The sequence below is a fragment of the Emydura macquarii genome, unplaced genomic scaffold, assembly GCF_026122565.2.
Source record: "Emydura macquarii macquarii isolate MOO-44397 ecotype Brisbane River unplaced genomic scaffold, CSIRO-AGI_Emac_v2 contig_1045, whole genome shotgun sequence".
In the NCBI taxonomy this organism is placed as follows: Eukaryota; Metazoa; Chordata; order Testudines; family Chelidae; genus Emydura; species Emydura macquarii.
In genome coordinates, this window is record NW_027131182.1 from 4,118,400 (window position 1) to 4,136,569 (window position 18,170).

The 18,170-nt window shown below is 45.1% G+C and overlaps 1 protein-coding gene across 2 annotated transcripts in view; it reads left to right on the forward strand.

The window, feature by feature from the left end:
- Positions 1–15,977, forward strand: part of CTIF (cap binding complex dependent translation initiation factor) — a 318,671-nt gene extending 302,694 nt beyond the window's left edge. For both annotated transcript variants that reach the window (XM_067545642.1, XM_067545643.1), the window contains exons 11-12: positions 10,909–10,962; positions 15,255–15,977. In XM_067545642.1, the coding sequence (XP_067401743.1) occupies positions 10,909–10,962; positions 15,255–15,470 (270 nt within the window). In that variant the 3' untranslated portion in view covers positions 15,471–15,977. The remainder of the gene's footprint in view (positions 1–10,908; positions 10,963–15,254) is intronic.
- Positions 15,978–18,170: the final 2,193 nt, after the last annotated feature.

The window sequence follows — 18,170 nt, forward strand, 5'->3', positions numbered from 1 at the left end:
GCAATTAAATGCACAGACTTATTCTCTAATTTTGGGCAAGGGCAAGACAGAGACTTAGTTTGTACTCTCTCTCACCGCAGGATACTGTGGGAGGACAACAGAGATTCAGTTGCAGAAGGCTCTTGATCCCAGCTGCTTTGTGTAACGTTTTGTATCCAGGATCATATGCTCTTAGAACGCTATGGATTGTATTTAATTCCATCCATTAAGTATTATAATAACAATGACATCTTTAAAATATGAAGAATGACCAGGTAGGGCTGATGCAAAAGATACAGTTATCAAGGTCCAAATGCTACTCCCATTACGCTATTGTGATTCCAGCAGGGCTGATTTTTGTCAACCACTGACACCAGTTTTATGCTTTTTGTGTAACTCTTGACTTAATTAAATTACTCTTGATTTGCACTGGTTTAATGTAGATCTAGATCAGGCACAGAGTAATTGCCTTGACATGGGTGGATTTCCATCGGTGTCAGTGATGAATTTGGCCCCAAATAAGGAGAATGAGAGGGAGAGTGTGGGTCAGATTGCCCATCTTCTCCTTCCTGGTGAGCAGAGGGAGGGGCATTCCTGTCTCATGGACCCATTCAGAATGGGAGGAAGTTCTTTCTGCAGATAAGTGAAGCTAGATATCATCTCACAGGATTATCCTCACTCCTCACGTGGCTTTGTTTTCATTTTTCACCCTTCATACCAGGCATTGTTAGCTCCCAAAGTCCTTTCAATTGAATGTAAACAGAACAATTTGCATCAGCTGTCATGCACTCTTAACAAGACTCAGGAATGTCCTGCAGGCCAGGGTGGGGCCCTCTGCAATCAAGTGTGATGGTCTCTCTCTCTGTCATTTCTTTTCATGTTTTTTATTTCCCCCAGCCCTTGGCATGAGATCACATCCTCTGCTCCTTGGGTTATTATGGCTTCAGACAGGCAGGATGAAGTCTGGGTGGCTCATGCGCACTCTCTCTCTCTTGTGCACACACACACACACATGCACACATATATTACTGTGGTACTTAATGGGAGCAGCTCATCAAGGCACAGGGGCTCCAAAAAGCTATCATAATTTGTTCTGCAGCCTCAGGGGAAAGTCAGAGTTGAGTGGTGTTACATTGCTCTGTGGCCCAGCTGCTGCTAGTGAGCTGGATCGGGGCAGTTATTGTGATGACACAAGAGCGTGGGACCCCCAAAGGCACAGTGATTCCCAGTGGTCACTTGTTTTGTCTTAAGCAAAGGTACTCAGGCACTAAGCTACGTGACCACTGCACCTCTCTTAGCTCACTGCCCTTTGCTCTGAATCAAACACCTGTTTGATCCAGTTCCCATTAAAATTAAAGGCAGTTTGTCATGGGCTTCAGTGGGAGCAAGGAGCAGGCTCATTGACCTTCTGATGCCTTGGCACGGAGAGCACTAACATTTCCAAACTGATCCCACGTTGGTACAGACTGCGGACGTCCTAAAACTGGGTTTGCTGGTAGGATGTTTTCTAGTTACTCAATCCCCACATCCTGGCTTGCACTGTGCACTTTGCCCCCACTTGGCTGTTTTCATCATCCCTTGTCTTGCAACAATAAAAGGTGGAGTTGTAACAGTTCCCTTTGGCTTTGTCAAGTACACGATCCTCCCACATGCACCGCTGGGCGCTCTCAGAAATCAGGGCATGCCCTATAAGGTCTTGCAGTGGGTGCTATGCAAATAGCCACTGCAAAAATAACAGACCACTAGTATTTTGGGGGAGGGGAAGGGAGCTGACTGACTTGGAGTGAGTTGACAAAGTGAAGCCCCTCTGTCATGGAATATGGCTATAATGCATCTGGGACTGAGTCTCCCAGCCTGAGCCCCAGAGACTTGTCTTATCAAGGTTCACACTAGTGCGCTAAAAACAGTGGCGTGCACGTTGTTTTGACCTTCAAACTTGGGCTGGACAGGGTGCTAGTGTGAGCCCTACTACAAGTCTGTGGACCACGGCTGGAAGATTCGGTCCCAAAAGCAGGGTAGACATTCCTTAAGTGGCTTTTGCTAGCACTGCTGAGCACACGGGGGGAGGCCCAGCCAATCAGGGAACCAGAAGAAATCTCATTGACTTCAGTCAATTTGACCTCCACGATGTAAATAATTTTGAAATGTGTTGAAATTCTCATGGTTGTCTGAGTGGGTGCAAAATTTCATGCCCAGTTTGGACGATCATTTCATGGAGATTAAAAAAGTGTCTTTCTGTCTATGTTCCTACATGAGGCCCATTGCGTGGTAATAGAAGCTTTGTGGCAAATACTGATTTTTTTTTTTTTGGATGAAATATTTTACACGGCTCTAGTAATTAGTACAGTGCTTTCAGAAATAACATCAATAAGCTTGAAGTGTAGTTTTATGCCTTTGGACTTAAAACTGTTCCTACTCTGTTTCACAGAAACAATACATTTAAACGTTAATGTACCCCTACTTCTTATGGAATGTGGTCTAGTGATAACATTGGCACTGTGTGACTTCTGTTCACGGTGCTAGTGTCTTGGATAACACCGAGCAAGACATTTAACTTCTCTGTGCCTCAGTTCACCTCTGTAATATGGATATAATAATATTTCCCTACCTCACAGGGATACAGTAACACTTCAGCTGCATTTGTAAGTCACTTTGGATTCCTTTGATGAAAGGTACCACCGCTAGTGTGGACGTGCTTTCAGTTTTTGAAAGAAATAGGTGGTCTTGTCCCAAAGTGGATGTTAAGAATGCTGGCACAGACCCAAGGCTGCTTGTGTTCTGTGAGCATCAACTTGCACAAATGGCACTTTTGTCATCTCTACAGGCCAGGCACGTATTTGGTTCTGCTTCTTTGCTGAACCCAAAAATGTCGACATAAGGCGTCTTTTCCTGGACTACTTTGTAAAGGAAATTGTGGGCCATTTGCTTCTGGAATGCAAAAGATTAATGAATTCTAGGAAAAATGCATTACAACTCCCATGAAATCACTATCGCCACACAACACACATTATTTCCAGGAATAGAGCCTATAAAGTTTGTTTTCATTTCTTCATGAAAACATTTAACGCCCTGAGACCAACCAGGCATGCTGGCCTTCCAAAACAGATTAGCATATGCTGTCTCTGTCAGAGGAACACAGAATTGGAAACAGGAGCCCTTCCTTCCAGAAATCTAAATGAGTGTTTTTGGGGTGTCTCCTGCCAGTCTATAAAGCTGTTAGCATCAGAAACCCTGAGCAAAAGTGAGAATCCTTTCGCAAGGAAAGTTGGGTATTGTATGACTAGTCAGGCAGATTCTGGCATGCACCTCCTCCTGTTAGGAAATCAAGTAGACTCTTTGTCTACTCTCCAGCAGGCATTGCTTCTCTCATTCCACGGTTTCTCTCGATATGAGGAACTGACTCAGGAACAAAAAGGAAGTTTTCGCTAGGACAGCCCAAGCCTCCAGGGGATGATTACAGGTTAGACAGTCTCCTCTCACCTACGCTGTTGTCTGCCTCCTGCTCCTCCTTGCCTTCACTCTGTCTTCTACTCTGTTAACCTCCTCCTTCTGCATTTTGTAGCTGTCCTAATGGACATGGGTACTTGTTTTGGAAAGAGAGGCTGATTTCTGTGGTAGTATTTCTGCAAATATAGCATATATAGTGTGCGAGTTATAAATGGTTACATATCAATAATGATAATGTAGGAGGGGTGCTTACATAATAGGCATAAATAATGCATTTGGATAAGATACATTAAATTACCTGCTAATGCAATTAATTAGGTTGAGACTTTGATCACACAAAAGCCGGACACTTGAAAGTTGCAATTCCAACAGCAGTTGATTGGTGCTAACTTCATTACCACAGGGTCAAACTGTGCACTCAGATACATGTGTGTGACTCCCATTCACTTGATTTCCCATTGGACTGGGGGGTCGCACATGCTCTCAGAGTTCAGGGTGTGGCTGTTCTGCAGTTCAGTGCTGGGGCCTTGGAGCAGAGGGTAGACACAGAAGAGATCTCCCAGGGCTGCAGAGGCAGGCAGCGAGGATAACACAATGGTTGGCAGCCGTGCCATCCTGCCTGTGCACAGGAGCTGCTTAAAGAGTTCAGTGTAACAGGGGAGCCAGCCCCATAGACTCTTCTCCTCTGCCTAGGGAGACAAAGGGAAAAGCATAGTGAGCATCAGAGCAATATTTGTTTTAAAAGGATTACAAAATCCCTGGCCCTGAGTCCTACAGCCCCAACCTGCACAGACCTAACCAGCCAGCAGCCCTTGCTGTGAGGTAAATGTGAGGCGCGTCAGCCAGTTTAGGCCCCCTTAAGTTTGAGGAGTGGCTTAGAGATCTGCCATTTCTGTTGGCAGGGAGGTTCATGCGAAGCCATCTACGCTAGCATAGGAGGACATTCAGCCCTGTCTGCTACACAAATTGCCCATTTCAGAAATGGTTTCATCTAGCATGGTCCAGCCCCTAGTGCGGAGAGGGCATAATGTGACTGAAAGCGCTTTTGAAAACACACCTGGAGAGGAGGCAGTACCCCAGCACTGTTTAAATGCTCCGGGCTTGTTGTTATAGCAGGTGGGAAGAGCTCCCTCTCCAGCTCTCGCTCTCTCTGTCCCTTCTCCTTACAGCAGCGTTTGAAAGGACCCCGTTCACCACTACCTTTGCTCTGTGCTGTTCCTGCCCACCTGCCTAATGGCTGTTTACACTGGCCTCACGGCCATGTTTACGAGCTGACTTTAAACACAATTCCCATTAGACAGATTTCCAGTGTTGTTAGGCCAGCTGGGTGGATGGTGCCAAAACAGTGTTTAAAAAGCAGACACTAGATGCTCAGTCTGTCTACCTAGTACTTATCTGACTTCCATCCCTGTAATACCTGAGCACCTCACAAACACCGAATGAGTTTATCCACACAGCAGTCCTGTGAGGTAGGGAAGGACAGTTGATTCCCATTCCTGAGGCACAGAGAGATTAAGGGTGGTACTCAGCAGTGGCCTGACTCGGCTCTTACCAATGGCCGTTTTACCATTGACTTTGAATGGGAGCAGAGTTAGGCAGACACAGCCATTCTGAAAATCTCACCCTAAATGACAGGCCCTCAGTCAAGCCAGGGCCAGGAATTAAATCCAGATCACCTGAGTCTCCATCCAATGCTTTGGCTGATTTACTAAAGGTCTCAGATACTGGTTTAAAGCAATGGTTCTCAACCTGCAGCCCACGGCCGCTTGCAGCCTGATCAGCACACAGCTGCGCCCCATGTGACATCCTCATGGCCATACAGGTAGTATATATATTGTGTGGATGCGGCTCACAATGGTAAGTAGGTTGAGAACCACTGATAAAGACTTCAAATTACAGAGAATCCGCCATTTACACTAGTTTAAACCTACAAGTGACTGTGCCCCATGCTGCAGAAGAAGGCCAAAAAAAACCCCCAGGGTCTTTGCCAATCTGATCTGGGGGAAATTTCTTCCCAACCCTAAATATGGCGGTTAGTTGGACCCTGAGCATTTCAGCAAGACCCAGCAGCCAAACACTGGGAAAGAATTCTCTGGGGTAACTCAGAAACCTCTCTGTCTAGTGTCCCATCGCCGCCCATTGGGGATATTTGCTACTAGCAGTTGCAGATCGGCTTCATGCCCTTGTAGGCAGCCCCATCATACCATCTCCTCCAAAAACTTATCAAGCTCAGTCTTGAAGCCAGTTAGGTTTTTCGCCCCCACTGCTCCCCTTGGCAGGCTGTTCCAGAACTTCACTCCTCTGATGGTTAGAAACCTTCATCTAATTTCAAGCCTAAACTTGTTGACGGCCATCTTTCAGGCAGGGAGGAAGCCTTCCCATGGCGTGGCCCAGTGTATGCTTGCTGCCTTCTGTCAGTAGCTGCTTCCTCCTTCTCCTCCTCCCTTTTCCTTCCTCCCTCTTTAGCTGTAAATCCCTCTCTCCCTCTTCTTTCCTTCATTTTCTATCCTTCCCAGAAATGTCCCTATCCCTCAGGTGCCCTCACAAAGAGTGCTCCTCCAGACACCGCTTGCGGTATGTCTCTCCTTCCATACACCCTCCAAAATGTATCGCTCCTTTAGATACCCTCACAAAGTGGTTGTATGTTCCTCAGACATCCCACCCCACTCCCTCCATGGTGGGTGTGTGTGCGTGTGTAAAGCCTCTCCCCAAAGAGTGTTGATCAGTGCAGTAAGTGACTGACGAGGGCAGAGCTGACTTCAGTAGGAGCTGAGGTTGGGAGCTGATTGGAAGGCCAACCTCCACCTCTCTGCTCTTCTTAGGTTCTACAGTGATGCTGTCATTTCCACTGCATATCTGAGAAGCAGCCTTCCTAGGACAGGGTGGTGTGCTTCTCTGTACGGGCAACACAGGAGATTCCCTCCCACCCACAACACAACCGCTTCTTCATGCATGCATGTTCCAGGGCAGAAGGAGTGAGATGGTCTTCTTTACCTCCCTCTTCTCCCCCTCACAGAGTAGTGATAGGGCAGCAGTGACAGACAATGGGTGTTTTTGCCTCTAGATAGCCCTAATTTCCCCTCTCCCCCCAGCACACTGAAGGTGCAGTTGTGGTCGGAGAGTGGCAATGGAAGAATAGCACCTTCTTTCCCAACATCTCTGCTCCTTTTTCTTACTTCACTTATAGAAGCCACACCGGAGGCAGTGTTGGATCCCATTCTGGCTCATGCATCACCAACCGATTTGCGAACTATGACGCTGTCTACATCACAAGTATGGCTGTAGTTTCATAAGCGGTTTGCGTCCCTCTCTGACTTGGTCACCACAAGCATAGGTTGAGCTACGGCATTTCTGCCTCACAACCATATCTGAATTATGCTGGCGCGTTCATATCTACCATGCAGGTTAGCCATGCTTGTGTCTGTGCATTCTGGGAGAATCTGGGCAGCTGTCCCATACTGCCTCAGGACACACATACAGTGTGGTACCAGCAGCACATGAAGTGATGCACTCTGGCATGCCGCATTGCACTGACTGAGGACTGGCACAACTGGCTATGCAGGCGGTCACATCTGTTCACTAAAATAATGTGCTGAACTGGGTACATGAAGGCAGTGGTGGATGGAGGGATGAATGTGGATGAAGACCCATCTAGGCTTCTGGGTAAAGTATGATTAGTTATTCATTGAGTATTAGCTGTGTTGTATGTGGGCACAGACCACATTAAACCCAGCTATGCCACTACCAAAGCAGTAGTGTAAACAGAGCCCAGGTTCTGACTGGAGAATCTCCTATTGATGACACTGTAAAAGGAAGAAGGAACCCAGCTTGCTTTGCAGGTCCCAGGTGGAGTCTGTAGCCCTGTCTATCTGTCTTAGGTACTTATAAGGCCCTCCATTACTGTATGACTGCCCATTTTATAGATGGGGAACTGAGGCACAGAGAAGCTAGGTGACTTGCCAAAGGCCACACAGGAAGTTTGTGGGGTACCAGGGGCTTGAACCTAGGTCTCCCAAGTCCCGTGCTGGACAATTCTTCCTAAGTGCCCTGGCAATTAGAGGAAATGCTTTTAAACTTGAAAACAGCGCATATTTGGTATGGAATCCAGGGCAGAGGCAGGGCTTGGGCTACCACAGTAAAAATAGCTGTGTAGACATTGCAACTCAGGCTCTGAAGCCCACCTGTCTCCTTAGGCTTTAGAGCTGGAGCAGCAGCATCTACACAGCTATTTTTAATGAGGTAGCCCAAGTCCGAGTGTGTCAACCCGGGCTCGGAGGCTCGCTGCAGCTCACTGTGTAGATGTACCCTGTGAGTACCATTGGGTTGTGAGGAGCCACCCTGGAATGTTTGTTTGAAAGTCGGCAGTGGGAGGAGGCCTGTGATAGTTGGACTGTGGAGACTGGCCAGCTGGAAGTGGTTTGGTCCAGGTTTGCTCAAGTTGCCAGGAAAGGTCTCTCCAGATTCCAGAGACTGGTTCATCAGGGCTGATGGGCAGGTTCAGGCTACCGAGAGGGTGCGATGAGACTTGACTGGGAGAACGCTGGGCTCTGCGGCTTACGACAAGGAAGCCTGAACTGGGATATGAGAGAAGGTTTTCCGGGGCTTGGAAAGGACAGTGGGCACTGCCAGCTGATCAGTACCGGAGTTCATTTATAGCTTTGAATTGTCAATAATAAGTTACAAGTTTGTTCATTCCATTTGGAGTGGAGCTGTGGTGAATGACAATTTCCACAGCGGCCTTTGAAGAACACCTACCATATCTGTCAGGGACCCCCTTCCCCTCCTAGGGACAGGCTCCCTACAACAAAGGAGCAGAAGGAGGGGTGTCCTGAGGGAAAATTTCCAAGTTAGAGGCTTGCTGGTGGCAGCAAGTATCCAAGACCAGTCTGCAAGAAAAGTGGGGTCATGACACAGGTGTTGCCAGCTCTTGCAATTTAATCACAAGTTTCATGATATTTGGCATTTTTCGTATAGCCCCAGCTCCAGGAGTCATATGATTATTTGAGAATCTCAGCTTTCAATAAATAATACCCCCCAAAATACAAATAAATAAATCAAAAGCTTCTGTCTCTCATGGTTGAAACGTGATCCAAGTGCACCTGAAGGCTCAAAAACCAGAAGATTTAAAAAGAACCGAGAATATATCTTTTAAAAACCCTCATGATTTTTATGCCAATGTAATGATTTTGTGGATTGTGGGATTGGAAATATTGAAACAAGCACTCAGATTTGTCACTGATGGCTAGTACAATCACCCTTCTACAAAACAAAATACCTTAAATCCTTAACATAATAGAAGAATCTGGCGTGAAGCCCTTGAAAAAAGTGGTTCCTTTAGCTCATTGTAGAATTAATTGACAGGAAAGTATGCAGGCAATTGTCCTCTTAGTTCCTGCATCATGCATGACAAGAAGATCCATAAATAGGCTTGGCAGAATTTTATTTTTATTTTTTTATAATTTTGACAGATATTTTATTTTAAACCTTTTTTAAGTTTTTTTTTAATTTAAATGTTCATATTTGTGCAAAATTATGGGTTTTAAGCTTTTTTATTTTTATTGATTTAAATTTTCACAATTATAGGAAATCACGGGGGAGTCAGAGAATTAGGAGGGTTATACAGTACTTATTTAATGACAGTAGACAGAGATTCAAAAAGGTTGAATACACATTCAACTTCAATGCACAAATTGTCAAGGTCACATCAAAATATACAAGATAAATACCCTTAAATCAAACTGTAGTTCTCGATCAGCATTTTTCTTACTTTGCCTATCTGTAGATCATGATTGTTATTCATGGAAATATTTTTTCATCGGTTTGCATGTGTACAGTGAAATCAATGTTTACCAACATTTACTGCTAAAAATCTAATCCTTCCAGTACAGGAGTTTGGTTTCTCTTTAAAATTGCTCATGATTGTAAAACAAACAAAGAAACTCACATTTCGGATAAGAATAGAAAAGGCCGAGCAGAGTCTGGAACTGGTGCTGACAAAATGTGTTGGGGAAGAGGGTGGGAAATGTAACTAGCCACACTAGCAAAATCCAGCATTGGGAATGGGGATTCTGCATTGATGCATTTAGCTATTGGGCCATGGACATCAAATTGTGTGGAGAGCAGAGAGGAGGGGGAAGTAAGAATCATAGAACTGGAAGGGACCTCACGAGGTCATCTAGTCCAGCCCCTGCACTTATGGCAGGATCAAGCATTATCTAGACCATCCCTGACAGGTGCTTGTCTAACCTGCTCTTAAAAATCTCCAGTGATGGAGATTCCACAACCTCCCTGGCAATTTATTTCAGTTTGTAACTAACCTGACAGCTAGGAACTTTTTCCTCATGTCCAACCTAAACAGCCCTTCCTGTAATTTAAACCCATTGCTTCTTGTTCTATCCTCAGAGGTTATGGAGAACAAGTTTTCTCTCTCCTCCTTGTAACAACCTTTTATGTACTTGAAAACTGTTATCATGTCTCCCCCTCAGTCTTCTCTTCTCCGGATTAAACAAAGCCAATTTTTTCAATCTTCCCTTATAGGTCATGTTTTCGAGACCTTTAATCATTTTTGTTGCTCTCCTCTGGACTTCCTCCAATTTGTCCACATCTTTCTTGAAATGTGGTGCCCAGAACTGGACACAATACTCCAGTTGAGGTCTAATCAGCGTGGAGTAGAGAAGAAGAATTTCTTTTTGTGTCTTGCTTACAACACTCCTGCTAATACATCCCAGAATGATGTTTGGGTTTTTTTGAGGTTTTTTTGCAACAGTGTTACACTGTTGACTCATATTTAGCTTGTGATCCACTATGACTCCCAGATCCCTTTTCTGCAGTACTCCTTCCTAGGGAGTCCCAGTGAGTCATTTCCCATTTTGCATGGATGGTGAAAGGAGAATCAATTCTTGTGTGTAGAAAATGATGCTCTCCTGCAATGTTATTTTCTGATTGTTCAGAAGAATGGCTCTGAAAGAGACCATGAGGTTCAGGACGCAAATTCATAATGCTTCCTAGGTTTTCTAATTTGGAAAGGGCATACAGAGCCATTTACTTCTAGTTACTGCTTCAACTGCTGTGCAGACTGTTAATGGCTGAAAATTATCATGTGATGGCTATTTAGTAGCCTATTGTATCTGAAATAAGTTAGTGGGATTCAGCGGATTTTCTTGTGTACAGTTACCTACATCATAAAAACCACCACTACATACTTAAAACTTACCCTGAGAGTTATCATCTACTATGTATATTCTGATCTGCTTCCTCAATCTCGTCATAGGAAATATTTCATTCTGTCCTTGTTTCTCTTAATTCACACCAGAGACATTTTTCCTTTTTTTCCCTCTACTTTCTTCTTTTCCCTGTGGCTGTGAGGAAAGCGAACATAGGTGAAAGGATGAAAGGAGCAGTCTGGTAGGGGACGGATTATAATGCAGTAGAAACAGGGCATGCTTTAATAACTGGCTGCCTCTTTTTTTTTCTCTCTTGCAGTTGTTGCAATCTCAGGATGTAAAAGAAGACGCTGTCCTTTGCTGTTCCATGGAGGTATGAAGAGGCTGCTGGGACCTCAGATATTCCGAGCCAAATTCCCCACAGCTTTGCATCTCGTGTCATTGTTTGCACCTAAGCCAAGGGGTCGTCAAATCAGAAGGGTGGTGTTTGCAGGCCCCCTCTGCACTTGTTCTGCGCAGTGGTAAATGGTGACAGGAGAATCAGAGCCTCTCTTTTAGATTTACTTTTTTAACTCGCTTGTTCATGTGAGGGACGTTGCAATGCAAACGACAATTCTCAAGGCAGTTCACAGTTGCAGCCCCACCGCCTTGTGCTGCGTGTGGCCCAGACTGAAATGTGAAACCAAGCTCCTGAGCGCCACGAGATCATCAAAGATCTCATGATCCCTTTTCTGGGGAAAGGGTGTTACCATCGTGAGTGTGTCTGTTTCATCATATTTGAACGTAGCAAATGACATCCTGCCTCCCTATTGCCTTGTCTTGTGGTCCCATCACAAGCTAAGTCTGGTCAAGGCAGGCAAGTATTAGTTGGGGAGTATCTGAAATAACACTGGTGATTCAACATGAGTCAGTACTAAGCAAGTGCCCAGCATAGTGTGTGCTGGCTCTGAGCTCTTGGAGGTGCCGTTATTCAAGTGAAATGTTAAGATCATGTCCTAACCACTTAATGACCACAAGGCCGAAGAATCAAGGTCCTGTTTGCAGCACAAATAAAATTGGGTTAGGGGACCCAGCTGTAATCCAGGTGTTCCCTGTCTCACTTCCAATGCAGTTCCAATATCTCATCTAAAGAGGACTTTTTCAGGTCTCAGTAACCAGGCTAAAGCTTTGGATATGGTTACAAAACCCATTTAAGGCCCCATCTACTGCACACAGTGGAATCTTGCTAGAAACTGGGCCCTTGAGATTCTAAAATGTCTAAAGGTGGAGCTACAAACATTTTCCCCAAGCCTGCATATGACACAGGACTCTTACCTTTCTAACTGTGCTGATTTATTTATTATTGCTGAGGATTTTCTTCCCCATTTCCTTCTCCCATTCAATCCCCCATAGTTCTTTCCTCCTTACATGCTGCTTCTCCTTTCCCCCTAGCTTTCCCCCTTATGAATACCCCTTTGATAGGCTTGCACCACCCGTGTTTGATTGGCAGTCATCAGTTAAATCTGGAGCTTCTAATTAGTAGCCTCTAGAGATTAACCATCACTTTTGGTATATATACTGCACACTCAGTCTCAACCAAGCCTGGGGCCCACAGTCCTAAATATGAGTCCCGTCACTGTGCACATAGTCCCATGCTGCCAGACTGACTTTTGCTTTGTATTCTATAATACACCTACAAACACTATGCTAAAAGAACATAAAGGTTGCAAAGTCAAGCATTCTGATGTCAGGATATGCCAGAATGAGCGTTGTGCCCTTTATCGGTTCAAAGCACAGCTCCCATTGACTTCAGTTGCACCTGTGAGTGCTCAGCACTTCTGCAAGCGAGACCCCAGCCTCTCAAGTCAGGCACCCAGAAAATGAGAATACATCCCTAGTGATGTAAGTTTGGTTTAAATTACTCGCTCACAATCACATAGGAACTCTTGTGGCAGATGCAGGAATAAAATCCGCTTCTACAGGGCAGCATTCAACTGCCTTAACCATAAGACCTTCCTTTTTCTTCTGTAATCCCCTGCCTTATTCACTACTTACCTTCCAACTTCTGCAACAAATGAGCCATGGGTCCTACAGATAACAGCTTCCTTCACTACACAAACCTGATTCATCCACAGAGCAACTCCCTACTGCGCATTGAATGAAGGAGGTGTCCTGTGGAAAAAATAGTATGTGATCATGTAATTAAAGACTGTCTCATAGTCATTCATAATGCAGAAACACAAGGGGACTGAATAAGGTTGCATAGACTGTCTTAATTCTGGCATTTCCTAACACATGAATGCTTGCCTTTGCAATATTAATGTTCTTTTAATGTATTTTTATGTGTAATTTCCTAGGTTTTTAAAAAATATAACGGAAAACATTGAAATTCTATCATGTGGCGTCATATTGACACCCACATGGGTCATCAGTGGAGTTGAAACATTTATTAATATTTATTATTTATATTACTGTAGTCATGGAGCAGGACCCCTTTGTGCTTGGTGCTGTACTCAGAACAAAAAGACTGTCCTAGATCCACCACACAGGCCTCTGCCACTTGAGCTAACAGAGTAACTGATAGCAATAGTAGGTTGTCATCTTCTGTGTGGACCAGCACTAGCGTTCCCATCCTGTTTTCCTTTCTCTCCCCTCCAGTTCCTTGTCCCAATCTCTTTGCTCAGGCAGTCCCAATTCTCCCCTGCCCCCTGGCTTCTCATCAAATTTGTCTCCCCTCCCCATCCCATCGCCCCCACCACAATGGTTCCCAGTTCCAGTCTCTGCCCAGCTAGTCCCAATCTCCTTGGAGGTCAGACTAGACGATTTGTTGGTCCCTTTTGACTTTAAAATCTATGGAGCAGCTTCCACCCAGCTTCTAGTCCCAGTCTCCCCACATGGCTCCCAGTCCCAGTTTCCCTCTCCCCACCCCACCCCAGTCTCCAGTCTCAGTCATGTGTTGTCTTTCCCCATCCCAGGATCCTTCTCCAAATCTTTCTCACTCCCTTCCCCCAGTCTGGTTCTTGTCCCCTCTGCAATTGAAAAAGGCAGTTTTTTCCTCCACACTGCCTGAGTGGCAGCAGAGCAATACATCGAGAGCTCAGGAGAAAGAGGCTCCCTGCTCTCAGTTTCGAGGCCCAGCCCTGACACGACCCACCTGAGAGCTGCAATTCAGGGAAAGTTCAGCTCAGCCCTGAGTGGAAGAGCATGCTCAGTGTGGACGGAATACTCAGAGTTTTTAGCTTCGAAGCTCGAGCAAGTCTCTGTTAAGCACGTGCAACCTGAGATTTTTTTTAAAAGGCTTTTACCTTGGCCAGATTTGGGCAGATTTTCATGAGGCTGCCACAAGGCACATCCCAAACACAAAGGCCAGCTCACCCCCTTAGAGTCATAGAATCATAGAGTTGGAAGGGACCTCAGGAGGTCATCTAGTCCAACCCCCTGCTCAAAGCTGGACTAACCTCAGCTAAATAATCCCAGCGAGGGTTTTGTCAAGCCGCAGCTTAAAAACCTGTAAGGATGGAGATTCCACCACCTCTCTAGGTAACCCATTCCAGTGCTTCACCACCCTCCTAGTGAAAAACTTTTTCCTAATGTCCAACCTAGACCTCCCCCACTGCAACTTGAGACTTACACTTGGCCTCCCGGTTTGAGAGTGAACCATAGATAACTACTCTTTGAGTCCAGTTTTTCAAACAGTTGTGCACTGTCCTTCTCGTAATTTCATCTAGATTTCATTTCCTTAGTTTGCTTATGAGAATATCATGTGGAATGGTAATGTTATGAGGAACTGTATCAAAAGCCTTACCAAAATTGAGATGTATCACATCTGTAAAATAGCCCATTCCCTCCTTATTTTTTCCACCAATTAGGCCTAATTTCTGACACACCAATTTTGGTTCATTAATTGATGGTTGCACACTTTTCTTGTTTGCCAAGCCTGATCTTGAATTAGATTAATAGGGCTTTTTATTTGGACTAATTCAGTCTTTGCATCTCTTTTGCATCTTTTCCCAACAACATTTATTGTCACAGGTTATTGTGACACCTTATAAACTTTCTTACGGTTGAGCTCACGATTAGGGTAAATTTGTAGACCCAGTTATCACAACAAACCTATGTCACATTTGCCCCCATAACCAGGTAGTTCAGCATGCAAGATCTCAAGATTTGCACTCGTATCTGAATTGCAGAAGCTAAATCCAGGTGGAGACTCGTCTCCAGAAAGGATGGCTGCACTTTTGTAATCAGCCCATCTATGTAAATATTTTCTCCTTACAGTTGAAGGCTGTTCAGTGTAGCCTCCACAAGTCCTTGAGTTGTTACATGACAGCAAACAGCAGATCATCTGTGGCTCTTCCACTGTTGTTTCTCTGCAGCCGACATCACGTTTCAGAGGTGCCACATGCCTGCATCCAGCTCCACATTTTCCTCCTCCTTTAATAATTGGCAAGCCTAATAGCCAGCAGGATAGCTTTCCAGGAGGGTCTCCGCAAAGTGAAGGGTTCTGTTATCATTGCTCTAGTTAGCAAAGCCTTATATTTCTTTTGGGCCTCCCACCACTCCACATGGCGAGCCCTGGCTGAGACCATGGTCGCAACCGGGAGAGTTTTAAAACTAAATGATGATAACTGCCCCAGTGGTGACTTACACTTTAACACGCAACTTTCGACCCTTCTCTCTTCACAGCTGCAAAGCACAGGCCGCCTGCTGGAGGAGCAGCTGCCTGAGATGATGACAGAGCTGCTGGCAATAGCACGTGACAAGATGTTGTGCCCCTCGGAGTCCATGCTGACACGGTCCCTCCTCCTTGAAGTCATTGAGCTGCATGCCAACCACTGGAATCCCCTGACGCCCACCATCACACAGTACTACAACAAGACAATCCAGAAACTGACAGCCTGAGAAGGCGGAGAGATGGGGACGGAAGGGAGCAGGAAGAAGACACGCACCTTAAAAGGAAACAGGAAGGAACTGTGCTACAAATTGATCAGCTACTGGAGAGAGAAGCGAGAACCTATATGAGAAAATACCTAAGACGACAAATCCCAGCATGCTTACGAATATGTTCATAAGGTTGGGGGCGAGCATGTTTCTTTTCAACAGTGTCGCAGAGCGCCACCCCTCTTCCCTGCTGAGTTTTTGTTTCAGGTTTCTTTTATTAAATCATTGCCCATGCAGCAGCGCATCCCGCCGTGTTATTGTTTGGCTTTAGAAAGGACACAGAGAATTTGAAAAGCAAGTGGAAGTGCAGGCTAGCATTGTTTTCACACCATTCTCTTGACTTGCATCGGCCAACTGGCAGGAGACAACACACAGCAGATGTCTTGGGAGGACAAAGAAAGACACGTTCCACACCAGACGCCAGTAATTGACAGCTTTTGTCAAAGCGAAGCTTTCATTATTTTTTTCCCTTCCTCTTGTCTTCAACTTTTTATTCTCCCCACCCTGCCCAATCCCCGCCAACACCTGATTCTAGATTAGGGCTTCCCACAAGATGATTACTTTTATTTGCACTGGGTTTTCATTTTTCTTTGTGGTTGTTTTATTAGTTTTTTTTTTTTAAACGGACAATTGCTATCAATTTCGAAACCTGAAAATAACCTTATAATGTGAGCTCTGGAATGGTTGACAGGAGGGTGTTAAATTGGAAGGAGGGGTTAAAAACAAAATCCAAACGCCACTTTAGAAGTATCATAGCCACGGGTTTCTTGCCAGTAGCCAATTAAGGTCATTGAAAAATGTGCGCTCTGTGCTGATAACTCTAAGAAACACAAGCATTCTGCAGCTGTTTGCAGGTAAAGACGCAGTATTTCTTAGCCACGAAACTATAATCCATTTATTTTTTTGTAATTTTATTTGTTTGTTTGTTTGTTTAAAGAGTGCTTTATTGTCATTACTGTCACAGTTGTAATTATACATTTAAGCCAGGTCCCTTATGCCTGGGCCTAATAATAGATGGAGTGAGGGGAAAATTAAGACTTGAAGTTCTTCTTTGGAAACAGGTAAATAGAAGATGACAAGTATATGGCATTTGAAAGGAAAAAGAAAAGCCGAAAATGTAGGTTTCAGGTTTGGTTTCTAATTATTTAAACTTTCCTAACCAGTGTTTTTCGGTTTGCATTATATAGACATGAAGCTAGGAAGGTGAGGTTGTCCCCATCTTTTGCTTTACCAGAAGCACAGTCTTTTTAGTGATTGTAACTAATGCAGCCTCTGAGGGGGTTGTTTCTTTGCACTAAATAAAGTGTAAAGATGAGAGCAATGCAAATGGCTAGAGATGGAGTAAAAAGTAGTACAAGAAGGAAACCAGAGTGCATCTCACTGGCCTTACCCGTGTAACCCACTGGTGAGTGTGTGTTACAGTTTCTCCTCTGTGCCCAATTCACAGTGGATATGAGTGTTATAGCCCCAGGTAGGGGCTTTTAGCTCACACTGCAGGAACTCATGTTTTTAGCCCTGCTGATCTCTAGTTCAATCCCCGGTGAGTCCGATAAGCTGGCAGCTGTCACATAGTGGAAAACTGTCTGGTATTCAAACTGCTGTGGGCCTCAGATTCCAAGGACAAGCTTCTTTGGATCAGAGGAAGAATGTAACTCACTGTTGAGTGTATGTTACTGGTCCCCCACCTCCATGCCCAATGCGCAGAGGGTCTGAGTCTGTTACAGCCCCGGCTAGAGAGGTTTGATTCTTTAGTGCGAGCTGTAGCAGAACTTTTTGAGCTCTGGAGGTGCCCAGTTCAGTCTCCAGTGTGTTGGCCCAGGTGGCAGCCATCACATCTACTTGTCCCACTATATTTAACGCCAGTTCAGTTTCACTGGTGTTAGAAACACTGGGCGCCCTTTGTAGAGAGGCTGCTGTCAGCCATTTAAGCACTGTGTTCACTAGACCTGGTCCAAATAGGATTAGGTGATACATGTGCTTAAAAACACTAGTGCGCCATCCGTTCTGGGGCTCTCAGCAATGCTCACACTAGTGAAGTTGAAGGGGCAATGCGGAGAAGTGTTTGCAAAATGGCCTTAGGGCAGATCAGTCTAGCTTGAGGAGTGAGGCCAGTCACTTGACTTGATTAGGGAAGGTGAGCTGTGTGTGCGCAACGGTTCTTTTAGACAGGTGGATCTGTGTCGGTCGTAAAACAAGTATTCATTTTGAAGCATGTGCAAGTTTGGCAGCTTATAAGCATATGGTACATTTCGTTTTTGAAGTATCCATTCTGTAGCTAGTCTGTAATTTCTAAGACGAGCAGAGCTCCTCACCAAACCCTTCCTTAGGGGCCAGTCCTGCATGGGGGCGTAGCTTTAATTCCCAGTGATGCCAGCAGGATTTGTGGGTGCTCGGCAACTTGCAGACTTGGGTGTTTAATGTATAGTATAAGGCAAGAGATTTGTGAGAGATGGACATGAACGCTATATTTATCATTTGGGGTCTGAGTAACGTTAACCAGATTTATGGATCCTTTTGACAGAGGCCAGGTCTACAGTTACCTGGAAATTCAGCGGTAATTCGTAACTACTCTTCTCCGTGGCGTCTTCACTGTGCTGCGCCGACCGGAAATGTGTTCTCATCGATGCAGTGCTACGCCACTCGGGGTGGTTTTATTGCATC